Source organism: Sinocyclocheilus anshuiensis, unplaced genomic scaffold, assembly GCF_001515605.1.
Source record: "Sinocyclocheilus anshuiensis isolate Anshui unplaced genomic scaffold, SAMN03320099.WGS_v1.1 scaffold684, whole genome shotgun sequence".
Classification (NCBI taxonomy): domain Eukaryota; kingdom Metazoa; phylum Chordata; class Actinopteri; order Cypriniformes; family Cyprinidae; genus Sinocyclocheilus; species Sinocyclocheilus anshuiensis.
In genome coordinates, this window is record NW_015554107.1 from 650,296 (window position 1) to 676,826 (window position 26,531).

General features: G+C 38.3%; 2 protein-coding genes and 2 long non-coding RNA genes across 7 annotated transcripts in view; 2 read left to right on the forward strand and 2 right to left on the reverse strand.

The window, feature by feature from the left end:
• LOC107669738 (protein phosphatase Slingshot homolog 2-like) overlaps nucleotides 1-3,747 on the reverse strand; it is a 31,050-nt gene extending 27,303 nt beyond the window's left edge. For both annotated transcript variants that reach the window (XM_016462119.1, XM_016462117.1), the window contains exon 1: nucleotides 3,533-3,747. In XM_016462119.1, coding sequence (XP_016317605.1) covers nucleotides 3,533-3,595 — 63 coding nt within the window. In that variant the 5' untranslated portion in view covers nucleotides 3,596-3,747. The remainder of the gene's footprint in view (nucleotides 1-3,532) is intronic.
• The window catches only part of LOC107669740 (uncharacterized), a 16,737-nt gene extending 1,306 nt beyond the window's left edge, over nucleotides 1-15,431 (forward strand). Inside the window, exons 2-4 of the long non-coding RNA XR_001632026.1 lie at nucleotides 7,422-7,427; nucleotides 9,915-9,918; nucleotides 15,366-15,431. This is a non-coding gene — a long non-coding RNA (uncharacterized LOC107669740). The remainder of the gene's footprint in view (nucleotides 1-7,421; nucleotides 7,428-9,914; nucleotides 9,919-15,365) is intronic.
• Nucleotides 14,439-26,531, reverse strand: part of LOC107669739 (sodium-dependent serotonin transporter-like) — a 16,435-nt gene continuing 4,342 nt past the window's right edge. For 2 of the 3 annotated variants that reach the window (XM_016462121.1, XM_016462122.1), the window contains exons 2-14: nucleotides 23,168-23,754; nucleotides 22,407-22,541; nucleotides 21,867-22,089; nucleotides 21,067-21,205; nucleotides 20,841-20,975; nucleotides 20,573-20,676; nucleotides 19,876-20,003; nucleotides 19,559-19,671; nucleotides 17,395-17,526; nucleotides 17,129-17,228; nucleotides 15,945-16,045; nucleotides 15,372-15,539; nucleotides 14,439-14,858 (exon numbers count right to left, since the gene is read on the reverse strand). In XM_016462121.1, the coding sequence (XP_016317607.1) occupies nucleotides 14,775-14,858; nucleotides 15,372-15,539; nucleotides 15,945-16,045; nucleotides 17,129-17,228; nucleotides 17,395-17,526; nucleotides 19,559-19,671; nucleotides 19,876-20,003; nucleotides 20,573-20,676; nucleotides 20,841-20,975; nucleotides 21,067-21,205; nucleotides 21,867-22,089; nucleotides 22,407-22,541; nucleotides 23,168-23,546 (1,941 nt within the window). In that variant the 5' untranslated portion in view covers nucleotides 23,547-23,754 and the 3' untranslated portion in view covers nucleotides 14,439-14,774. Of the gene's footprint in view, nucleotides 14,859-15,371; nucleotides 15,540-15,944; nucleotides 16,046-17,128; nucleotides 17,229-17,394; nucleotides 17,527-19,558; nucleotides 19,672-19,875; nucleotides 20,004-20,572; nucleotides 20,677-20,840; nucleotides 20,976-21,066; nucleotides 21,206-21,866; nucleotides 22,090-22,406; nucleotides 22,542-23,167; nucleotides 23,755-25,807; nucleotides 25,887-26,531 lie in introns of those variants that run through there. The other variant, XM_016462120.1, reaches the window with a different exon arrangement.
• Nucleotides 17,553-21,165, forward strand: LOC107669741 (uncharacterized). The gene is made up of 3 exons (XR_001632027.1): nucleotides 17,553-17,628; nucleotides 20,870-20,945; nucleotides 21,095-21,165. It is a non-coding gene; the product is annotated as an uncharacterized LOC107669741 (long non-coding RNA).

A 26,531-nucleotide genomic window follows, 5' to 3' on the forward strand; every position in this document is an offset into this window, starting at 1 on the left:
ATGCACTGCTCTGTTGGCTCCTCTGAGGCTGGGACTCTAAACAGTGTTCTGTGCTCGTCTGTGCAGCCAAACACAGAACAGTTAGCATGCTTTGCTCAAACTTTCTCCATGGCATTAGAGCTGGTTCACCATTGTCGCTTGCGAAAACACAATGACGGCGCTGTGGGTGGAAACTTACAGATTAAGGGGCAGTAATATTATAACGAGATCCCTTTGCTACGTCACCAAGGGAGCGAAATCAGACACGCTCGTATTCTCAGACGCTTGCAGAAAAAGGCTTACCAAAACAAAGCTACTGGGTTAATCTTTTTCACGTTTCCTTGGTTGGTAGATGCACCGGGGACCTGATTATGGCACTTAAAGGGGTCCTATTATGCTTTTCACTTTTTCAACGTTAGTTAGTCTGTAATGTTGCTGTTTGAGCATAAAAAAAGATCTGCAAGACAATCATCCGGGTTTAAATCGTGCTCAAATTCATTTGATTTTGACGCAATATTTACACTGAAGCTCGCAGACGGCTATGGTAAGGGGATATTTTCTGGGATTTGTGATATCACAAATATCAATGAATGGGACGAGATCTGGTTGTGCTTCACTAGAGAAGGCGTACGAGTGTTATCACTATGTCGGAGACACGCTAGCTTTCTCAAGGCAGACGAACTTAGAGTGGTGACAATCATCCGGGTTTAAATCACGCTCAAATTGATTCAGAAGGCGGGCCTTCATTTGATACAGGAACTATTCGAGCCGTTCATGCCAGACTGGGGAGAGAGGTGTTGTAATAAAGTAAAATATTTGAAAAATAATGTGTTTTTCGAACAACCTAGTTTGAGAGCCTGTTCTAGTACACCCCCAAAACAAAATCAAGACTTTGTAAAAGAGCATATTAATAGGACCCCTTTAAAACCTGGAAAAGTCGGATTTTCATAATATGTCACCTTTAAATATTTATATATAATATAAAATATAAGAATATAAATATATAAATGTATATACATGTAAATATGTTCAAAATATATACTGTATGTGTGTGTCTTTATATATAAATAATAAATATACACAGTACACATACATATATTATGTAAACAAAAACTTTTATTTTGGATGTGATTAATTGCGATTAATCATTTGACTATAATAAGAATAATAATTAAAAAAAAAAACAATGTAGTGACTCCAAACTTTTGAATGGTAGTATACTTAATTGTGAATAAAATCAGCATAGGTGAGGGCCATCATAAAGATGTGCACAGGCACTTTGTCTGGAAAACCTTGAGGCATTTCACAAGATGACTCACATGGATGCCTCAATGGGGTCACATGATGGGCATCTGGTAATGGGGGGAAAGTAGCTCATTTCACTCACATAACCTAATTTTCTTATTTGGTTGCGGCCTTTACATGGCCTGGTGCTAACCCAGATACACACTTAAGACTTTAGGTCAGCCTATCTTAAGGTGAATTTGTTGAGGCAGGTTGTCTCAATTTTAGGACTCAAAGCAAACAATAAAACACTTGATTACATTTATCACAGCTTTCAGTTGACAGCTTGAATATACTTACAGTATGTTCAGAACAGCATACTACCATATTATTTGTAATTGCATCAGTACTATGCAGTATACTGTGCATAATATGGATTTATCATGGGGTTTACTAAAGCAAAAAGTAATTTCAAAATAGCACTCATATCATTTTTGCAGTATGTATCCAACCCAATCTCAACCCTGATTACAACCTCACCTGACTCACTGTTGGTTCAGAGACTGCATCATATTTGGGAGAATTTCATGCAAGTAGTTTGCTATACCGTTATAAAGATCTAATTTATTTACATTACACACTATCAGAATTTCATCATACTTTTTGGCTATATCAGCAACTGAACCAAATGTAATATTTGTGTGTAGATTGGCCCTCTAAATAAAACTGAGGTGTTTATTTTTTCTTTTCAAGTATGAGCTTTATATTCTCCCACCATATCATAAAATATGATACTTAAGAAAAACATATATGCAAAGATTAGACTTTTTTCTGAACATTATTTCACATGTCAGACTTAATAAAAAGACAAGAGTTTATTAAAAAAATAAAGCTTTTATTTCTAAGATGATAACTGTACAACACTCACCGAATTATGCGATTTAAAACTGTCAGTTGACAACAGTGTAGCAAACTTATATTTTAAGGGTTTATTGCTGCATTTTATACTGCTTCAAATAGCCACTATATGAAGAAGTATATGTAGTGTACAGTATATCTGCAAAGTAACTAATCTTAAACAAAGATGATAATAATAATAATAATAATAATAAAGAACTAGGTCCCATATCTAAATTGAAAAAGGACAATTTGGGGTACAGAACTGGGCTGCAGGGCTTAAATATCAAAATTTCATGCCATGGGGAGAGTCTGTCACTGAAAATTCCTCATTGTGCACCATAAGATGTGACCAAACTTGACATGGGCTTTACAGAACTAACCCACTTTTCATGCACCATCTCCCCCTTTACATCAGCAAACGTATTCAACTGAACAGTCAATGTTGCCCAGATCTCAAAATAGTGGCTATAAGACATACAGACTTACAGTCACAATTTTTACAATCACTTTTTCAACACTTTATTGATAGAACTCTCAAAGCATAAGTCAACTTTCCATAAAAGCTCATTACACTGCATCTCCTTGAGTTGTCAACAGGAACACAAGCAAAAGATGTGGCAACTCATGGTCAGTCTGTGCAACACAGACAAACATTACATGTGTATGACACACGCTTGTTGAACCACAAATCTTGTTAATATAGTGACAGTGAGTTTGTGAGAAAACCTTGAGGCATTTCGGAGAAATTAGGAAGTGGTATGAAACCATAGGGCTAGGCTACTTTATCAGATTGCAAGTTTATGAGAAAAATATAGAGTCTACGCTACTGGATTAGGCCAAAGCATCCACACATTTGTACAAAAAGTACAAACTTTAACCTCAAATGAGGCACCCGGTGAAGTGACACATATCCCAGATATCTGTGTAGTTTTAGGAATGTAACATTAAATCTATGTATTTTGTGTGCTTTCACCATATTTCAGGTTTAACTAAGAAACGTCCCCATTATGTAATAATCGATCTAACTATATTAATCAAATGCAACAGAATGACAGTGCAGTACAATACAGTTTCTGAAGTCCAGATGTCACTGAATATGTAACGTTACTGCAGATCAGCAGCTAGCAACTAGCTAACAAAACTATCTTACCAAACTACAAAAAACGACCGCTTTTCCTACCTAATAACTCGACAACTTTAAAGGAGTAAAGTTTTAGTGATTTTAAAATAACATTCAAAATATCAAGCATTAAATTACGAACGCTTAAAGAGAACAAAGCGGCTAGTTACATGTCAACCACCGAGAAGTTCGGTAACGTTTTTGCGCATGCGCAGACCGAGTGAACACCCTAGCTGCCGCTATAGCTCGGACATGAATAAAATCATTTAATAAGTAGAACCAAACTGGAGAAACGGATAAGAAACTCACCGACACGCATGGACTAGAGGTTGTACTAGGGGTTGGCGACCGCTGTACGGTGACCAGCGCCATTCAAGGTTCAGGAACACAAGATGTAAGAGAAGGTAGCGGCCAAACTCACATCATTGGGTGCCGTCGCACATAGGAAGATGTGCGGCTTCTTCGAGGTCGCTCACTTCTGTTTGTTCTGCGCATGCGCGATGCGTACCAGCTGTCAAACAGAGGCGTCATACCTCTCCTGTTGGTTATCTGATCTCTCTCTGAATTATTTTAAATGACGCTAAATGATGCGTTGCCATGGAAATAACGTCATAATTGAAAGTTTTTTTTTTTTCTGTGCCAGCTGAATAAAACTATTTGAAACAATTTTCTCTTCATTATTTTATAATTAGCCTACTGGGGGAACAGGGAGTGTTGTAAAAATGGAATGAGTTGTAACAGACATATATGTACATTAATGTACTTTGAATCAAAGTTTATACATCATTTATGCACACTTTGCTTTTATTGTTTCAACCCAACCCGCAGGGGCGTCGCACCCGTGGGGGATGTGGGTGTTTTAACACCCACACTTTTCCCGGTGAGAGGGTTCAACACCCGCACTTTTTCTGCAGTTTTTCCGCAGTTTTGCACAAACGCCTTACTACAGTCGCTCCTCCGTTTCTCCATCCCCCGCACTTTTGAAAAGCTTGCTACGCCCCTGCCAACCCGGTATGTATTTCTGTGCTACTTTTAAGCTTTTATTTATTTCTGAGCTACATTACTTCATAGCAGACAAACATGTGAAATATTACATCAAAGTTTGAGACATGCAGCTTTTATTTTCTTAAATATACATTTTCCCTTATATAACAATGAACCTAAAATACTTAACCTAAAACTGTCATGTCCATATTATCGGTCAACTGATCTAAAACAGAATACCTTCATCTAATCTAATATTTAATCTCATTTGAACACTATTCAACGCTTCATTTAAAACCTTTGGACTCTAAGTGATACATGATTACCTTCTTCAGTGCAACATTAAGGAAGCTGTGTTCAAGGTGACAGTAATCAATCCACTCCTAGATAACTGATGCTAAGGTCATGTTTCAGAGCAGTGCTGTTTTATCATACTAGATACATTTGAAAGTTCTGTTATAATGCTACTCTGTGCGGTCGTCACCGGTCTATTAAAACACACAACATATTAAAGCGTCTTTGGTGTTTCCATGTTTTCTACAAAACAAAACTGGAAATCGAGGGGTTATGACGTCATTGGCAGGCGACACAATGACACTATGGACACGGTCCGTGTCACTAGTTAAAATTGCTAATTTCTCTGGATTTAAACATTCTTCGAAACATTTGGGATAATGTAAGTACACAAGTCAGCAAAATATATAAGACTGTTCTAGTGGTTTTTGAATATTTTAATAAAAAAAATCTTGTGCCTTTAATTGAAAACGAGTTTGCCATTCAAATTCAGACATATAAGGTGTTGATGAAGGAGAATTTAACTGAGCTGATATTTATTTAGCCTATTTATTTATTTATTTAGCTGATGATTGTTTTCAAATGTCTAAAATAATATATACAGAAACACCAGCCATAATTAATCATATTTGTATCTGCTTATTTTTTGTCAGCGTGCTGCACAAATGAAGGGTTAAATAAGAAAGGCTATTTATTTTTAGCTGAAAGATTGTTTTCAAATATCTATAATATACAAAAGTATATATAAAAACAATAAAGTAACAAAATAACACCAAATAATTATATTTTTTATAATTGCTTTTTTTTTGTCAGTGTGCTGCAAAAATCGATAATTTCAAGAATACAAGAAGAAATAAAGGATGTGATAAAAGAAGTGAGTGAGCAGCCAGTCATAAAACAATACAGCACAAAAAATGCACAGACACACACTATCATGTTAAAGCCTGGGAGTTTTAAACAGTGTTCTGAAAATGGCAGCATTCGTGAAACCCCTGGCTGAAATGTGTAAAGAATTCCACAGCCAGACGGCAGCTGGTGAGAGCGCCCTGTCACCCATGTGTCATATGACTGCATATGTACGGAGGAGGGTGCTATTTCCAGGGCTTGATCATAAGTCTAGAGCTCATTGTTTTATCCAACAGCTTTCTTTATCCTATTTAGAAATACTAGACTACTGCAAACCAATTTAGCCGAGATTTTCCTCCGAATATTAGCATCTCTGGTGGGTATGTAGGAAAAATTCATCAAATCCTTTAAAATATCTGGGTTACAGATTATTGAAAACCCCCATCCACGCTGAGCTCCATCCCCCATTTCATCCCAGCAGATATAACATGCTGGTGTTTTAGAGAGCTTGTGGGGAAAAAACCACAGCCTACAATCAATGCAGACTCATTCTGTCAGAGAAAACAAGCACTCAGCCGGAGATACAAAACATATTGATTAGCAATGAGACACCGCAATAAAGGGGAACGAGAAAGAGGGGTAAAAAATACATTATTTTGTATTTTGTGGGTGTTTTGACATTGATTAATGGATTCATCTCACAACATTATTGCTTTCAGTGGTCGAACATCTTATTGGTTATTTAACGCATCACAATTCCTCATATTTCCTACAGTTAAAATCACACCATGAGTTTTTTTTTTAAACAAACAAACAAAAAACAGCCACAATACATGAGGAAACGGTGAGCCATTGTTTCCTGTGTCTCCATGTGAATATTGTTTTGCTGCATGGACACGTCTCACATTCTGTCTGTTATCATATGCATGATGCTGTCTGCATCTGTCAGTGACCGTATCTCTGTCTCTCTGTGGATTAGCAGGGAGAGCAGGGAAGATAAGATTGAGATTAGGGGACACCGACTACTGATTTTAAGACAGACAGATGAACAGCAGTGTCTTTTAATTACAGTTTGACTCTGAGAGCTTGCCTCGGTGACAGTGAAAGGGGGGTTGGAGGGGTGGAACAAGAAAAACTGCTCTTTGAGGATTCACAGAATTGTAATGCTCTCTTTCACACAGCAGAAATATATATTATGGTAAAAAAAAGTGAAATCTAAATAAAGCTGAACCACCTAAATGTGTTCAGATGCAGTGAACATACTGAGTAGCACTGAACACTCACTTTATCATTTTGTGATATCAGTCCTAATGGTGTAAAAATCCTGTTTAATCTCAGTTGAGAACTCTTCTATGTCAGAATGACCTAGGAAAAGCACAATAATCGCAGTGTCCACCATGTGAAAGCCAATAAAAGGTAGTAGCAGCAGCATTTATAGTTGCCTAAATGAAAACGAAATATGCAGTAGCACAGACTCTCGTCCTTTCCACAGAGCACTAGTCCATCTAATGGTTGTCTACTGGAATTGCAGCCATTGTAGTTCCTGTGATACAGTTAAAAGAGTGTAATAGACCAGTCAGAGTAGTGCCATATATCATTTTTGACAGGAATGAAAATGAGGCTGTGGCGGATAGAAGTACAGTGCGTTCAATGGATTGTACATGGATTGTTGTGAATGGATTGTAGCTGACGAAACGTCTTTCTGAGAAAAAAAAAAAAAAGCTTTCAGTAAATGAAAACTCCATAAAACAGTTTGGAAAGTTGTGAAAATTTCCAGTAGCCCCTCACTGCAGTACACAAGATCCATCCTGGAGATGGTAGGTGTAGGGGTGGAGATGGGTTTAGGGATCAGGGGATGGAGACAGGTAGGTTTAGGGCAGGGCTGTCCAAACTCGGTCCTGGAGGGCCGGTGTCCTGCAGAGTTTAGCTCCAACTTGCCTCAACACATCTGACTGGAAGTTTCTATGCCTAGTAAGAGCTTGATTAGCTGGTTCAGGTGTGTTTAATTAGGGTTGGAGCTAAACTCTGCAGGACACCGGCCCTCCAGGACTGAGTTTGGACAGCCCTGGTTTAGGGAAATGTAAGTTGGGAGGAGTTGGATCTGGATCCAACCTCGCCCTCTGGATCTTGTGTTCTGCAGTAAGGACCATCTCAAAATTTCACAACCTAAGGAACTTTATACAGTCCGTGCCATTGCAAAGACCTCACAGCCTCATTTCATCCACCTTAAATTCAATATTGCGTCTAACCTGATTAAGGAGTAGCCTAGGTATTGAGCTCATGTTCTTGGCTAAACTATTAAATCAACATGACAAAGTAGGCTATACACATTTTAATTATATATTGTTTAATAGAAATGTGTAACAATTGGAGAAAGTATACAAAGCTCTAGTTTAAAATGTTCTTTAGCGGTAACGTTAGTTCAATAGGGACAATTAATTTACAGGGTTCCCATAATTTTCTCGGCAATGAATTACCATGGCTTTTCCAGTTATTCCTAATAAGTATTTTTTAAACATAATTTTAAAGAGCCTGCTGGGGAGGATTTACATTTGTGTGACAGGTACACAAATTTAGAGATGTAAGCCCTACATCATCATACTTGTGTACAAAAAATGGCCTTAGAATTCTTCATAATGAAGGCCAACAAAATGCTTCCATGCAGAACATTGGAACAGAGACATTCACTTTAGACATATCAACGACTTTTAACATTTTATTACATTTCCATGTCTTTGGAAACTGTGATTTGTTTGGAAGTCATTTTTCTAAAGGGGTAAAATGTTCCCATAGTGGGTCCAACACTGAGATCCATAAAGTTCATGTGTTTCTGTTAGCAGTCATGAAATTCTGTTAGCAGTCAGGGAGAGGTGTTCTTCACTCCTGCTTCTTCTCAAGCAGCGCGTTGTAGCGCCCGGTGGAGTGTAAACAACCAACGCAAGGACGATAATCACGACGATGATCATCAAACTCAATCCCACCGTCAGACCTGTGGAGGAATTTACTCTTTAAATATTTTAAGATGAGTTTGCACAATATCATTAAGTAAATATGTGTTCTCAGAACGCTGATTCGGGTTAGAACGCTAATATGATACGCGAGCAGTCACGAGGATGACAAAAGACAGAAGAAGTGCCTATACATCTTAGAGCGTCTGTGATTGTTAAAACTTTTTTTCTGTTATTATCACGACAAAACGCGGTGTCTGCTTTTGTTTACCTATATGTTGTTGTCCAATGACGCTCGCAAGTCGGTAAACCCAGTTGCTTTTGATAAAGGGGCTGTAACTGGGGAGGAATGAAAGGTTTCATTTCCTGTCTTCACAAGGCAACATATCACCAGATCAGCAAGTGGCAATGCAAAGCTAGGGAGGCTGGGTGACAGACAGGAGAACAGAGGAAGAGGAGGAGAGAAATACCAGGATTCAAGGAGCTATTATAAACAGGTAGAGAAGAAAACATATTATATGCAGAACATGCATGATATGTTCACAGGTGGGTTTCAATAACAGAAAATACTACATGTTTATATATAAAGAAAACAAAAATAAAATATATACAGTAGGCTACATGGATTGTAATGAGTTACAATAATTAAACCACACGTTTGAGATTAAATGTGCAGTATTCATTTTCAGCCCACTATATGGAATCTGATTTTGCTAATTAAACCTAGGCTACATGTTGCTCTGACATTCTTAGAACGTGTTTATCATTTGCTGTTTGTTCGTCACACCTTTATAACCTTTTTGGCACAGGTTAGAACTGCCTGTGAAGTTTATGAGGTATGATGTGATCTCTCCATTACATTTTCCAAGGCAACATAGCTTTCATATTCTGCCAGCTTTTGTAAGGATCACTAAAATACAAAATAAAACAAGAACTTAACTTGTTCAGAATGCAACTATTAAAACCAGCATCTTAAGCCCATGATGTAGGCCTAACGTGTGTGTGCTGCCATTCGTTAAGCTGGGTGTTTTAAATTTCCACTAAATGGTTACAGCACTTTGTCTTGAGTTGATCATTTTTGTATGAATAGCTTCAGAGAAGTATACAAATTTTACAGTGACTTTATAGGCGTCGGGTCGTTAAGACATTTTACGTGTTCCTTGAAGAACTGCAAACCCATTTTTGCCTCAGAGTGAAACAATTAATGTAATCATTTAAAATAGTATAAAGTGTAAAACAATCTAAAGTAGCAATTATGCTAAATATTTATTAATTTATTTTGTCTGAGGTGGAAAAGAGATTCAAAAATGTTGATCTAAATCTATAATAAAGTGTCAAAATATAGCAATGAGTTTATTTATTTTTAGCCTATTTGAATTTTTGTTTTGTCGTTAATGATAACGCAAAGTGCTCGGAAGTTCTGCTGTTGTTATTATTACTTTCTCAGTTAAATACAATTTCTATTGCTGTTATGTCAAATTCACACTGCAAAGGTGGCATAGAAGTGCTTCTGAAGTTGCATTTAAGTTTTCACACAGACTGTTTAATGCTGCTCAGAGGTGGCATAAATGCATTTAAGAAAGAAAGTGAAGAAGAAAGTGAAGTGACATGTGGCCAAGTATGGTGACCCATACTCAGAATTAGTGCACACACACAGCAGTGAACACACACACACACACCGTGAACACACACCCAGAGCAGTGGGCAGCCATTTTTTGTTACGGCGCCCGGGTAGCAGTTGGGGGTTCGGTGCCTTGCTCAAGGGCACCTCAGTCGTGGTATTGAAGGTGGGAGATCCTCCCCCCACCTACAATCCCTGCCGGTACGAGACTCGAACCCGCAACCTTTGGGTTACTATTAGGCCACGACTTCCCCCATTTACACAGTAATTACACTGTATACTATAATACTAGGGGCCGAGGTGGTTTATAGCAGGCATAATATAGTCTGGCTTTTATTCTGCATTACATCTTTAGACAGAATTTTGAGCAGGCACAGAGCAGCCTTAGCTTAGCTGTGTAAGGAGACCTATATTACTGTCGGTAAATGTAAATATAAATGTATAAATAAATAATAAATTTACTTGGAGGTAAAACTTCTTGTATAATTTCAGTTAAACATATCTTAAATAATAATTTTAAGAACCCCAACCCTTTTCATTTTGACTTCTTTTGAAGGTTCAAACCTTAATTACTGTACCCTGCTTTTAAGTGACCTTTGTCAATAGTGTAGTCTCAGTGAGATGAACATACAACTGAGAAAGTGAACTTTCTTGAGCTAATATCAGTGTGAAGGGTCAAAATGATAGGCTTACAAACCACCAAACAAATCAGTAAAGCAAAAATATGAGCAGAGTAGGTGTGTGAGAGCAGACGGGCAGATAAAGAGATGGTGTGATCGTTGCAGGGGAGAGAGGGAGATGTGACAGGGTGTTTAATATAGATCCTCCAGTCTGATAAAACTGACAGGAGGTTCCCATCCCCAGAAGAGCAGGGACTCATAGGAAATTGCCAGAATGAAAAACAGAGAGAGAGAGAAAAAGAGAGAGGATTACGTGACTGACACCCCTCATTACTCTTTATTTTCGCTCTCTGTTTTTTTTCCTTCTTTTTTTAGAATTCTCTAGAATTTGTTACTGAGCTTTAGAAGTATTAAGATATGGCTTCTGCCCAAAAATATGGTATATACATTGTATGGTTGTACAACTTGATTATTGTTAACATTTTTGAGTAAAAAAAAATCCTGAAGGGACCTTGCACTGCAGTTCACATCGTGTGAAAGCTGTAACTCAACACTGTATGTATCTGAGTTCAGCTTGTGTGAGAGCAGAGGAGTGTTTGTTCAGTCTCTGGGTTCAGAGGCCCAGCGTTTACATGCAATGTACTGTATAGATTAGTCCTTGATGACAGAAACTCAACATTACTGCTTGTCACATGGCTCTTGTTGCAATACCAGAATTTGAGATGCATGTGACTCAATGTACCGAAAACAGAAATTTGAATCATATATTTATGCCCAGTATTGTTCAAGATTCTCAATGCAATTTAATTCACCATGACATATATAATAGTTATCTTCATTGTATAATCAGAGAATGCTTTCATTGTCAAATGCCTGAACTTACATATAAGAGAATGTAATTGATAGTTTATCATTAATAAAAACAAAGTTAAAATGGCTTTAGATCAATTTAATGTGTCCTTGCTGAATAAAATGTTGTTTTCTCTGAAATCAATATATAAAAAATATATCTCTGAAATATTTGTTTATAATGTATTATATATTTTAATATTAAATAAAGCATCTAATCACAATACAAATTATGCTGATGATGATGATTATTATTATTATGAAAGACAACAACCCAAATGGACCCTATTAACTTGATAGTATGGTTAAAATTTAGCAAGACATTCAGTCCATTAAGGGTATTATAACTCTACACACCCAAAGGAAAGTCATTTCAGCATGAAACTTATTTGAACCCAGATATGAGAAAGAAATGTATAATTTAAGACATAAATGCAGCTGGATTATTTCCAATGGTTTGATAATGTATCTGTAAAACCAGAAAATCATCTTGTAGTTCACTATGTGGAAAGCCTCTCCTTTAGGGAAAAGAGTGAGGAGGTACGTGACTGACAGCTCATGTTAATACAATGAGGAGAAGCTCTGACTCCTCTGTGGACCAGTGTGTGTATATGTGTGCAATCTGCTCCTTAGAACATCTGCGAGCAAGACCTCATTTATCTACGCCCAAACCCACCTGATAACAGACTCTCTGGAAGGAGTGTGCGATAAATGGGTTTTCTAAAGATGGGAGAGAGGGAATACACATGAATTAGCTCAAGGGAGAGTTAGATGTGATTCAACTGTAATCAAATTCAGTAAAAAAAAATGTATGCGAGTAATTTTTTTTTATATGTTATGCTTAGTCATAATTATCATATACATGTGTGGGGTGGGTAATATTTTGTATGATTTTGAAAGGTCTCTTATACTCACCAGGGCTGCATTTATTTGATCAAAAATAAAGTAAAGACTGTAATATTGTGAAATATGATTACAATTTAAATTAAGTGTTTTGCCTGTGATGGCAAAGCTGAATTTTCAGCATCAGTCTTCAATGTCACATGCTCCTTTAGAAATCCTTTTAATATGCTGATTTCATGCTGAAGAAACATTTCTTATTATTATCAGATCTGTGCTACTTAATGTTTTGTGTAAAAAAAATTTTTTTCTTTTTTTACTCTTACTCTTTGCTGAACAAAGTTCAAAAGAACAATTTTAAATCGAAATCGTTTATAACAGTTTAAATGTCTTTACTGTCACTTTTGATCAATTTAAATGCATCCTTGCTTAAAACATCTGAATAATTAATTTCTGAATAATGTATATTTATGATTTATTGAAATCACTTTGAAAGTTAAAATAGCCCACTGAAATCATCCAGGAATATCAGTCAGACAGATCCCTATTTTGTATCATAAACACAATAAAGACACATCCATTATTAATACATATACCTTTATTTTATCTCTAATAATTCATATATGTATTTGTCCTATACATACATACATAGATCAAATTTAGACTTTATAATGTACAATAGATTTTCAATACTTTGATAGAATAAGAAATTCTGCTGCGAAAGAAGAGGATAGGTCAGCACTGGACTGAAGCACACACACGCACACACTCACACACACAGATGCACAATATAGACTCACGTCTACGGCATGCACACACACACACACACAGACTGAACTGACCATGGTTTATTACTTCTCTACCTCGAAGTACAGCTCACACATGTCAGTTTGACAGAGAAATCCACGTCCTCACATTTGCCCACTCTACAAATTCAACGAGTCAGCACAGAACGCCGGACCACACGAACAGCAAGACTCACAAAGTACACATGCACATACTTAGATGTCCAGTCCCACTTTTTTTTCATGAAAAAAGTCTTGAGGATCAAGGCTGAAGCATTTGTAACAAGCACATTAGTATTTGGTTTCTGCTACTTAGTGTAACTCACATAAAGAAATATGTAAAAATAAATGCCAAAGCCCCCCGTTAACATTGAGGAACATGCTAGTCGTCGATCAATATTGTTTTTTTTCTTAGACTTTTACATTTGGTCCCCCACAGTCCTGAATATTTGGTCCCATTCTTGTAAATGTTACATGTAAATGGTAACTGGGTAGGCAGACAAAGAGTTCCAGTTGCAAATAAACAAAATAAGCATTATGTGAATGAAATGCCACAAATGTCCCACAAATAAATACACATATGCCTAACAATTGGTACATATCCGCCAAAAGTAGGCTAAACACTTAATATCTGTTACATATACGGGCATGGTGGTCAAAGACGCACACATACACACATATCCAATCACACACACATACACACCTGTGCAAAAAAACATAAAAAAATGTATGATTTGGGCCCTTGCTTGTCTCATAAAAAACATTCTGTTACATTCCTACTTTTACACTTTCCACATCTGAAATGTAAAATAAAAAACTATTTAACAAATATTTAACAAGAAATAAAGAAAATATATTCACAATTAGTGATGGATTCAGTTCCTAATCCACAAGCAGCTTCTTTTAAGTCATACTTACAAATTTCTATAATGACAATAAAGAAACAAAATAATTTTTGGCCTTATATAAATGAATAAATGAAAAATATACCTGAAATTGGTCACAAAACCACAATATAACAATCTTTATGTATTTAGTTACTATTTAAGGAAAAAGAAATATTTTAGAAAAGCAATCTATATAAATTTTAGATTTTCATAAAGTAAAATTAACCACTTGTGCGTCCATTCCTGTTCTTATCCCAAACTTCACTAAACAGATATACGTTTGGGGTTGGTGAGATTCAGATATCAATCTGATATGCTGATTTGCTGCTTAAGAAACATTTCTTATTATCAATGTTGAAAACAGTTGTGTAAACAGTGATTTTTTTTCAGGATTCTTTGATGAATAGAAGGTTCAAAAGAACAGCATTTATATGAAATAATCTTTTGTAACAATGTAAAGATTTTTACTGTCACCTTTGATTAGTTAATGTATCCTTGCTGACTAAAAGTAGTAATTTCTTAAAAAAAAAAAAAAAAAAAAATCTTACTGCCCCCAAACTTTTCAACATTAGTGTACACGAGCCATATATATATAAACTGTTTATGCAGATCTAAAATTAACAACGGAAGGACAAAACACAAACTCAAGAACTTGCTACGGCAGTCAGTAATTCATATGAGCGCTGACAGTGGTCACACATGGATGGCTAGAATAAGAATAAAACAATGGCTGTATTCGGAGGCCTGGCCTCACCGTCACACAATACATGTAGCAGACTCCTCTGGGGTGAGGTGTGAAGGGAGGTCAGTCGAGGCCCTTACAGGAGACACGGGTCCCCTGCGTTTGTGCTACATGTCCAGCACAAGAGGAAATGTGTCACACGGCGTTGGTTATGACAATTGTGTCTCTCTGACGGCCGCTGGACCCCGGAGCCTCAGGGGTAATGCTCTTTAGCAGACGCTACAGGAGTAAGCAGTGAGAGTGGTGAAAACTGTGAAAACATTTAAGCTACAGGAGGGTGTTACAGTAAGTCGAACAGCTCAACTACAAAATAAATATCTTGGAGATTAAACAACAGTGATATGTTGCAACTCTTGCAACAGCTGTGGGCTAAAACTCTCCTCTATGAGGCACATAATTACTCACCCCAAACCTGACATGCCAAAGGCACTGGTAGTTACATCACAGAATCAACAAAGGTTAACCTTGTGTCATTTTTCATCATCTGCCAAACACACATCCTGTGACTAAAGCACACACACTCATGGATGTATACAGTGACTGACAGCCATGTCTATCTTCACGTCTCAAACAGAGAAAATTTACAACGTTATCAAGCTGATACGTTGCAGCATAATTGCGTTTGTGCTGCTGTAATGTGTTTAGGTGTCGTTATTATATCTGGCTCACTTATTAGACCTGACAAGATACAGTAATGCATGTGTTTTGATGTTTTCATCTGTCTAGGCTCACCTGTTTGAAGGTCCCTTTGGTGGTGACTAGATGGTAGACCATGTAAGAAGGCACACAGATGAAGGAGGAGACTCCAATACAGTAGCCGAGAACTGTGGTCCAGAAAGGGTACAGGTAGTCAAACAGCCTCACCTCGGGAGGGAATGCCAGGAAACTCCCAATAATGAACTACAGACATGAAACAATGAGAAAAATAACAAAACTGTATTTGCATTTCTGACATGCTGAGATCTGGCAACAGATAACAAACGTCATAAATGTTTGGGGATAGTTCAGCCCAAAATGAAAATGCTGTCATCATTTACTCAACCTCATGTTGTTCCAAACCTGTTCCTCAAAAGAAAGTCATACATGAGAAAATGATGACAGAATTTTCATTTTTGGGACAATTGTCCCTTTCAGTGTATTTGCATGTAAACGCACTTTTTGGACTGGGTTTCTGTAACTCAGACAGCATAGTATATCAAATCATGGGTATGAAGGGAATGCATGAACTGATAAAACATACTTTGAATGCATTGTAAGTTGTTTTGGTATGTCGCAAAATGCATAAATGTAATGTAATAGACTGACCAATAGGAAGCAGGGACAGATGGCTACCCAGCAGACCCTCCAAAACACACCAGGAGCAAAGCCAAGCATCAGCTGCACGTCGTTGCAGAAACGTGTCGTCCCTGCACGTATTTTGCAAACAGACTTAGTGCACATCGCCTGAAGCAGCATATCGGATTACGAAACTATTGAGGTACATGATAAAATCTTGGGAGTTGAATAAGAAAGAACAGATGGACAACAGCAGAGTGTAAAGTGACAGAAGTAGCTAAACAGTTTTATAGCTCGACATTATGACTACTCTCCCTGCAGTAGTGACTAAAAATTACATTTTCATAGACTCTTGGGAATTAGGCTAAAGGGTGCACAGTCCAAAATAAAGAAATATAAATGCTAGGAAGTTCAGCAGTAATGTTTAGAATTTTTATTTTGAAGTTTTGTGGGAGTTGAGGAACACAAATTGACATATCAAAAGCATACATTTTCTGGTTCCAGCCCAAAAGCCTCTAAGGGTCTATCTTGTCTAGACAATTCATTAAAGTTCCCATGACATGCTGCTTTTTGGATGCTTTTATATAGGCCTAAGTGGTCCCTAGTACTGTATCTGAAGTCTCTTTCCCGAAATTCAGCCTTGGTGCAGAATTTCAGCCACTATGGGCCAGTCCCACAATGAGCTTTTCTTAGGACGTGCCATTTCTGTGTCTGTAGCTTTAAATGCTAATGAGGAGGAGAGAGGCGGGGCAACTGCCATGCTTCGCTCGTTTGCAAGCCATGATGTCTCTCGAGGAAAAAAAAATATTGCGCTCGCCTCGCATGGTAGTAGCTCATTTTCTCATGGGCGGGCCAAATTCTCTGGGCGGGCAAAGCAGAGAAAGGGGAGGTAACCTTTCCCCGTATGACGACATAAAGGGAAGATTCCAGATTGGGCCATCTTAGCTTTCATTTTCTCAAAGGCAAAGCAGGATACCCAGGGCTCGGTTTACACCTATCGCCATTTCTAGCCACTGGGGGACCATAGGCAGGCTAGGGGAACTCATATTAATGTTAAAAAACCTCATAAAGTGAAATTTTCATGCCATGGGACCTTTAAGAAACTATGTAGGAGTTTGTTTGCTTCATCAAACCAGCATGGAGTCAGACCAGCAGCACAGTCAAAACTGATTAAAGTTATATTTTGAATGCTTAAGCTGCAATCCATTACATACCATAGAACCAGGAAACAGCAATGACCTCGAGGAAGACCACGGTGATAACAGCAGGGCCTGTGGCATACTCCTCAAATAGTTTAACAACAAACGCACCTCCCTACAAACACATTGCTTCAGTATTAAAAGGAATATTTAATGTGCACACTTTGGAAAATGGCATGTTATTTTGGTAAAATTCCAGACAGTATTTAAAGCCTATTAGAACTGAAGGAAAATCCCCCAAAGCAAAACTACATTTTTGTTAGCTGTGCTGTTAGACTTACGTAGGTAAGAGTGGAGAGGGCGCCCAAATAACAGACACACACAAGGCCGAGCACAAACCATTCTCTCCTCCTGGCCAACAGGTGGGGGAACTCATCCAACATGGCTGTAATTACCCCTTCCAGACCTGCAAACTGTAGTGTGCAAACACACACAGAGAGGCATGGTATGATAGAAAAGTAGGTCAAGGACCCATTGAACTTGTACAGGAATTAATTCAAATAATGCTCCTTAAGGTAAATACAGCACTCAGTGGATTTTTACATTATAATCAAACAGAAATAGACTACATATAGAGTTATATCATTAGCAGACTGAATTAAGCCATTCCTGACAAGACTTCCCTAGTGAAAAATAAATATACTAAAATTAGGGCTGCACGATATATCGTTTCAGTATCGATATCGCGATGTGCGCATCCGCGCTAGTCACATCGCAGGATGTGCGATGTTTAGTATAGGAGACTGATCGTTATATTTATACTGATTGTTTTCTTTGCTCACACACAGACACGGTGTCTACACCGGATGCGACAGCTGTACAGAGATACAAATTTTAAATACATTTAGTAGCAGAGCTACTGCACGCGATTTTCAGTGCTGGAAATCCATTAATCCTTTGTTGAAACTTCCGCGTCGTCGCGGAGAGCGCAGGTCACGGTCGCTTAGCAGCAGCAGACGCCACTAAAGCGCAAGCTCCCCAGCGCTTTGGAAAGGAGAAAGCGGCGTGGCTAGCGTTTTCCACGCGTTTTTAGGCGCGAAATGTGAACGGCCCCAAAGTCTGTCTACACTGGACGCGACAAACCGACCGTTGCCAATCATTTGAACTTTGTGTCAGTACATCATAAAGAGTAAAAGTGTAAACAGCATCACTGATTATAATGGGTTCATTGTATTTTGTCGCGTCGCGCTGCGCCGCTCGCGTCCGGTGTAGACACGGTGAGAGCAACGCAGATGCACCTGAACACTGAATTCTGTTCACTTCTGCATCTATTTGTGCCTGAAATACTGTGCTCTGCAAGTATCCTTGTAAACGCAGTTGCTTATGGCTTAGGTGAAGGGAAACGGTTGAGAAAGAAAATGGATGTGTAATAGTATATTGGTTTACAGCAGTTTAATGTTCCTGAGGCTTTCTGTGTTATGAATGTTAATCAAACAACAAAACACAAAGAAAAATCACTTTTGTAGCTTTAACACAGATTTATTAGATTTAGTTTATACAGTGAAGACTATGTAGTTATTTTACATTTGATTATTCAATTTCTGTAGCTGTCATACTTACCTGAAAAATATTTATATTTATCTATGCTTGTAATTTGTTTATTTCCTATGCTAATTTACTCGCCTACAAAATCACCCCAATCACTGATAACCCCCCCCCATAAACTATTCAAGTCATGTGTTGTGGTTTTTTTTTTTCATATCGCAATATATATCGCAGAAAAATAAAACATCGCAATGTAAGTTTTTTCCAATATCGTGCAGCCCTAACTAAAATGTATTTGAAATACATTTATTTCATGTTAGTATACTACAAATACATTTACATATTTATGTACTTAAAAATACCCTGCAATTGTACTTTTGGTATACTTAAAGTCTGCTAAACTGGAACAACTAATTTTGTAATTAATGCACTTTAATTGTGCGGAAGTAGTGCTGAAGTCCAACTAAAGATATACTATTTGATTGTGCTAAAGTACAACTACTGCAAGTATACTTTAGGTACACTTTTTAGGTCTTGCATTTAAAGACAATATTATTCAAAGATCACACAATCATAAATAGTGACATTAGAACGCATATTAGGCTTAATATTAAGTAGTATGTATTGTGCACAAGTAGTACTCCAAATAAAGTTGAATTCAAATTTGTATATCAGTAAGTCCCGAGCAATATGTCAATAAATATGTTAATAGATTTGAACTATGCTTAATATTAAATAAATGTAAATGTATACTTTTTTACTAGGGTTGATTGTGTGTGTGGTCAGCATAGGGACAGGAATGGGTTAACTATGCACGCTGAAGACCTAATGTAATGAAACACTGTAGACAATACATTTTACTAAATTCAGAAACAATAAGCTGAGTAAACAGAGGGAAAAATCTAATTCATTAAGAGAGAATTGATTGGCTAGTATTTCAAGAAAGCAAGAAAGACTGACCGTGCTATCCAGCCCCAGCATAATTATCATGAGGAAGAATATGATGGCGAAGAACGTAGCAGCCGGCATATTGGCAATAGCCTCAGCATAGATGATGAAGAGCAGACTGGGACCTTAGAACACATGCATCCAATCAGGACAGGTAAATCAAATGTCATTTTAGTGTAAACAGCCATATCACATTGTAGTTTCAATGCAATGATTTGCAATTGATATTAACTGATATTCAAAATTCTTTAATTGGTACTTAATTGAAAGGAAATGGTGCCATAAAGCAAGAATAAAGAAATTAGGTAGAAATTAAATGAGGTGCTTACCAGCATCTTTAGCTACAGTCTCCACACGTTGTTGGCGCATCTCTGCCATGTAGCCCAGCACAGTGAAGATCACAAAGCCTGACAGGAAACTGGTCAAACAGTTCACTGAGCTTGTGACCAATGCATCTCTGTAATTCAAAGAGAGATAAAAAGATTTGAGCAAAAATAAAAATGGTAAAAAGATAAATAGCTTAAACAGGGAGCGACAGAGAAAAGGGATAATAGAAAATAAAAACTAGATTTTTAGAAAACTAGCGATTGCGACAAGTGATGTGGGTGATTTCAGGCATTGCTATGGTTTTAAGAAAGGTTCCTGGTTTCTTACAGCACCAAGTCAACAGAGTCCACTTCCAAGTCTCTATCATATTCTGGTTCTCAGATAAGTCGAGATAATTTTTTTTCACACTTGTTTTATCATAAATAAGGTTGCTTAGAGAAGTAATAGCACTCCTTTCCTCAACAAATCTAATGATTCATGGTATAATTTTTGCTATGGCCTGAACAATGCTGGAAGAGTTATGTGCCAAAGTGTAATACTTAGGATTAGGCCAACGTCAAACCTGCATAGAAACGCATGCAAAAAGATGCAGGGAATAAACTGTGACTAAAGTTCACATTTTAAGCTCAAGTTTGTGATAACAGAACCTTAGTGCAGATAATAGAAAATGACAGCAGTATAAATGTGAGCCAGGTGTACTTGTAGCAGTTGTTATGAAAGGGATTGTAGCTGGCAAAGGCCATGAGAACACCAAAGCCTGGACCCAGAGAGAAGAAGATCTGCGCAGCTGCATCAAGCCAAACCTGAAAAAACACAGATGGAGTGATTTGTCTGTAAAGATTTTCATTCATCCATATCATACCTGACAGATGGCAGGAAATATGTGTTATAGGGGAAAAGGGACAGCAACCAACATGGATTGTGCAATATCTTAGGATTCAGTATGGTTGATTTAGTTGCCACTCACTGTAGTGGTTAAAAGTTTGCTCCAATCAGGTTTCAGGTAGAAGACCACTCCTCTCCATGCTCCTGGCAGGGTGGCCCCTCTTATCAACAGGATCAGCAGCACCAGGTACGGAAAGGTAGCCGTCACCCACACTACCTGCCAGAGAGAGTCATGAAGAAGCTGCTGATAATCAGTTTTAACTCAAAGTTGGCAGTCCTTTTTCTTTTAGGTTTCCTGGATATCTTACCTTGCCGGAGGTCTTGACCCCTTTCCAGATGCTGAAGTACACAACAGTGAAGATGAACAACAGACAGAGGGCTAGTTGCCAGCTCACCCAGCCCAACTGATGAAGACCAGGGGACAGATGAACCTGCAAGACCTGCCGTCTAAGGACACGAAAGAAGTTGGTTGACAATTTATAAAAACAAACATAAAGGCCTGAAGCTACTACTGGGAGATAAAGGTGTCACAGAATAGTAAAAAAAAGGTAACACTTTAGTATAGGGACAAATTATCACTATTAACTAGTTGCTTATTAGCATGCCCATTATTAACATATTGGCTGTTTATTAGTACCACATATTCCACATGACCATATTCTACATTCCTAATCCTACCCAATACCTAAACTTAACAACTACCTTACTAACTAATAAGCAGCAAATGAGGAGTTTGAAGCAAAAGTCATAGTTAATGGTTTGTTAATAACGAGAATTGGACCTTAAAATAAAGTGTGACCAAAAAAGCTTAGGGAGTAGGAAAGGACTGATGAATGCAGGACAGTTAGATAAGAACAATGAGCAACATTTATATGGAAAACAGGAAATCCCGGCAGCACAAATAAAAAGTGGGAGCAATCAACTAAATGAAGCCTCTAAATCTATCCTAAAGCAGCGGATACACAGACCCAGTCCCCCTGCATCTTTCGAGAGAGAGTAACGCATTCTCTCTAAATCTCGATAGTTCTAGAAGCCTAGTGAAGGCAAAGTTCTTAGCTCTATCCTTTTTAACCTGGACTTGCACTTACACGCACTTACATGCACTTACATATAGAACTCTTCAGCCGGAGAGATGGAGTAGTTGGTCCAGGAGACATTCAAATCGGTGGACAGGTAGTGGGTGCAGTTGGGAGTGTTCCACTGGTTGGTGCAGGTGGTCCAGGGCAGCGTGGCACGAAAGGAGGATAGGAGGTAGTAGAGAGCCCAGGCCATTATGGTATTGTAGTAGAAGGCAATGTAGAGTGCAATGATGCAGATGGCAAAGCCTATACCTGCAAAAGAACATGATCATGCAAATGTTTCTAGCACCTTCCACTTTGGGGCAGTGGGTGACATTTCGGACAAAGTTGCATTTACATAAAATCAAGTTTCTTAAGCAACTGGCATTTTACCAGGTAAATGTGACAATTTCCATAACAGAGTCTTGGTTATCAACAAAGAGAGGGCGGAATCGGTAAGAAGTTTAGAGGAAGGTCAAGGGAGAGTGTACTATCAGCACAGCACATGTCAGTCTGTCGGTATCGGTCTGACCCTTAACCCGGGTTCTTGGTCTCAGAAGTCTGAGCTTTGTGAAGCAGACCAGTCTTACCCTTGAAGATGGGGCAGATGTGTTTCCAGATGGAGATACACCCGCTGCGGTGAAACTGGCCCAAAGCCAGTTCCATGTAAAACAGCGGCACGCCACCAAACACAGCCATCAGCAGGTACGGCAGAAGAAAGGCACCTAATTTAAACACAAGGATTTAGACAGGAAGCGCAATTGAACTTCACGGTTCCATTGAATTGGTCTTAACACATCCCGAAAGCGCTATTGTACTTACAGAAAAGACGCTACACATACACAAAAAGTTCCTGTTCAGACAAGCCCCTGGGTTTCTGATTAAAGCTTTATACGTGAGCTTTTGACGTGAATGCTAGATAGCTGTTGATTGAGCAGCAGCGAGCCAGATTATTAAACAACATGAGCAAGTCCCACCCATGAGAGCCACAATTAATGGTGTTGGTTGCGGCAAGTGTCTCCCTGCCCGCTCTATCTCTCATGCACTCCCTTTGCATGGTGAAACAGGAAATTACAAAGATTTTATTACTTGAAATTCAATGAAAGGAGACTAAAGCCTGTTTGTACTGACGAGGCGAACTGGATCGCACAAAGAGAGGAGACAACAGCAGAATTCCCCATTGTCTATTAGTTCTTTTTAAGCAAATATCACCTAGCTGATCTTGTCTCAAAGACGGAAATCTTTCTTTTAATGGGATGCTACACAATATTTGTTTAAATGCATCACACTTATCTGTCTCAGAGTTGCCTGCAGCTTTAGTATCACTTTTGCCCCCCACGTTTGACCTTACCCCCTCCATTTTGGTAGCAGATGTAGGGAAAACGCCACACATTGCCCAGGTCCACTGCATACCCGATCACCGACAGCAAGAAGTCCATCTTTTTGCTCCAGGTCTCCCTAGGTGGATCCAAGCTGGTCTGCTGGACCACCAGAGTCCTGAATGCCCCAGGGGTGCTGCCCCTGTCCGTCCCAGCACCCGCACCATCCCTGGGACTTTGTGGGGATGTGCTGGGATAACCGTTGGAGACCTGCCCAGGTCCGGAGCAGGATTTCTGACCCTTCTCCGCAACGCTGTCCGCAACAAGCCTTCCGTTTTCTTGTGACTCCTGTTCCTTCTCATGCTCTCCCCCATCCTCTCGATTCATCATCTCTGGTTGTTTCATCTCCATGGTGAGGACTGCTGTTAGGGTTGAGACGGTGGTCCTCTTGCACTGGCTGATATCGCGCCCATGAGGGGATAGAGAGCCTGGAGAAGAACGGCCGGGTTTGGAACGGAGCGGGCTAGGATGGAGAGAGCAAGGAGAGTGTGACCGGGCCTTAACCTGTGCGTTTTAACAAGCTCAGGTAGGAAAACAGGGAAACACCGCTCAGGCCCAGCTGCAGAACAAAGAGAGGGGAATTTCAGATGGTGGTGGAGGGAATTTAGCATGGATTTACCCCTGTCATTCTCATACAAAATGTTCTTAAGAAATGACACATCATCTTTGTCAGAAAAACCATGTTGTTTTGAAAGATATCTGGTTTTGATTTTGATTAAATATGCCCTTACAACATGGGGTTAAAGCTGTAAAACACTAAGTGAACTCTGTACATGCCACAGCAACATTAAGCCTTCGGGAGCTGCCAAGGCAGTTATTTAATCTCATTTTCCTTGACACTGTTGTTACTTAACTTACAATAAGAGACTGTACCCGATGTTACACACAGATACATTAGATTACAAAACATACACTTAGCACAGCCTTTTCCCTAATTTAAACAGATCTTATATACATTTATGGTACACTTACATTTAACAGTGAGAGTTAAGTAATTCCAAATATTACGACATGTTAAACAAACACATGTAAGACATGAAATACTTTGTGCAACTAATTTATTTTTTATTTCAGGACAGAAATGAAGGATCAAACAGATTTAACATTTGTTGATTGATCAATACACTGTTAAACATTACCAATAATTTATTATACTGTGTTTTAAAGTGTACTTCAGCATTCAAAATTAGCTGGAGGGTAAGTTGCTTCTAGCAACAGCCTTACTTTCCGCCTAGCATTCTGTGAAAGCTGTTTGTAATTACTAGTTGAAATTGATGGGCAGTGATGCAGGTGGGTGAGAAGATATTAAGCAACTACTATTCATCACAACTTAATGATCATAATAATGTCAGAAATAATTGAGAGTGGAATACTAATTTTTTTCCCTGCTTGCCTTTTCCTCATACTATAACAGCTAACGCATTTCATTTAGTTTCTATCGGGGGATTTTTTTTCTGCCAAAAATGTTTATTTATTCAAAGTGAATCATTTGTTCCTTTAAAACACATTTATAAAAAGTAAAAAACTATTAATGATTTTATGATGGCTGTGGAGAAGGTGGAAAGCGTTCCGCACTATTAAAATCAGGCAAAAAGTGAAATGTTAAAATGTTTGCACATATCCAGCATGGCAACTTATCAATACAATTAATTTGTTTGTAAAAGTTGATTCGTCAAACATGACTCAAAACTTACGCACAGGCACATTTTATGTGGAATAATTGAAAAAGTTCAATTAAAAAATAAGGACAAGCATAAGTTAAATTATCATGCCATATTATCAATCATTTGTAAATGTCTGCCACCCATATCCTTCTCATCCAAGTGTCACAAGAAGTTACAAGTTTTATCTACGATGTTTTTCTGGACAAAGATTATCTGATTGGCAAACTTCCTGATTTTTTATTATTTACAGCCCTATGTCTTTCTACTTTCTGTCCATGTTTTTCTTTGCACACACTAAATCAACCCACAAATCTTCTCTCTTTCACACACCCCAGGGGCGTAGCCATCATTTCAGAAGTGAGGGGGACAGAAATGTTATATATATATATATATATACACTAATACTGAGCATCTCGGACACCTTGGCTGAATTTTTGTTCATAGTCACAGATAATAGCGAGGTCAAGATCAGTGCAGCTGTGTTATGTTAAGAGTTTGTTCGGTGACCGGGATCTCATGCCAAATGTGTTTATCTATTACTCCACTACCTTCATTATTACACATCTGATATACACATAAATGCCAAATGAAATAAAGTTAATACGAACAGTTTTATAACCAATAGATATTGAGATAAAACACTTCCAGTCCCATTATAGCATTATTAGACCCATTAAAATGAGCTGCCAGAGTTCTTCAGGGTTCTCAAAAACCTCCACTACAGCAGAACTAGACTTCCACATTTTAATGAACTGAAAATATCTATTAAAGTACAACTTTAACAAAATAAAACCATTGACAAAGACTCAATGGCATACATAGAAACATCAAAATGCCTCCTATTACACATGCAGGCGCATACAGACACACACAAGCAAAGACTTGCAACCCAAACTCGCTTCATTATCACACACGGAGCCACAAACACCATGCACAGTGCAACCCTACCGTGCTGCGGTTGAGCAGTTCTGTGGGGGTCTGTGTTAGGGTGGTGACCAACACCGTCCCTGGGAGCCTGGTGCTCAAGACACACCCCCTTCACCCCTGCTCGCTCTCTTTCTCTCTCTCAGTCTTCCTCTACTTTTTCTTTTACCAAAGAGTCTTTAACTTGCTTTGTGGTAGTCACCCTAAGGCACTTCACATCTAGTCACTTAGAATTAAGCTCAATGGTATAATTATGACCCCTGCTACCAAACATCTGTTCATGGATACCACAAGAGGCATGAATGGAGAGTGCAAGCCCTCGTTTAAAGCACATCCACATACTATTTATTTGTGTCAAAGGAGGCCTGAACTACATTCGCAAAATCCCACTAAGATATTCGACTTACCCATAGGATCTTAAATTGACATCAGGTTTAAGAGAAACTGCCTATTAGTTTAAAAGAATCACTAATATCCTCATAGACATGCTAGTCAAAAGGTTGGACATACCTATGACTCTTTAATATCAATAATTTTTATTACACATTTACGATTAATGTTAAACTCATCAAAATTATAAAAAACACAAAATTCCAAACAAATCAGATGTATTGAATGGGTTTCTACTTTAAACACTTGTTGCCTATCCTTAATTATCCAGTCCAATTCTTTCTCTCTCTCTCTGTCTGTGTGTGTGTGTGTGTGTGTATATATGTGTGTGTGTGTGTGTGTGTGTGTGTGTGTGTGT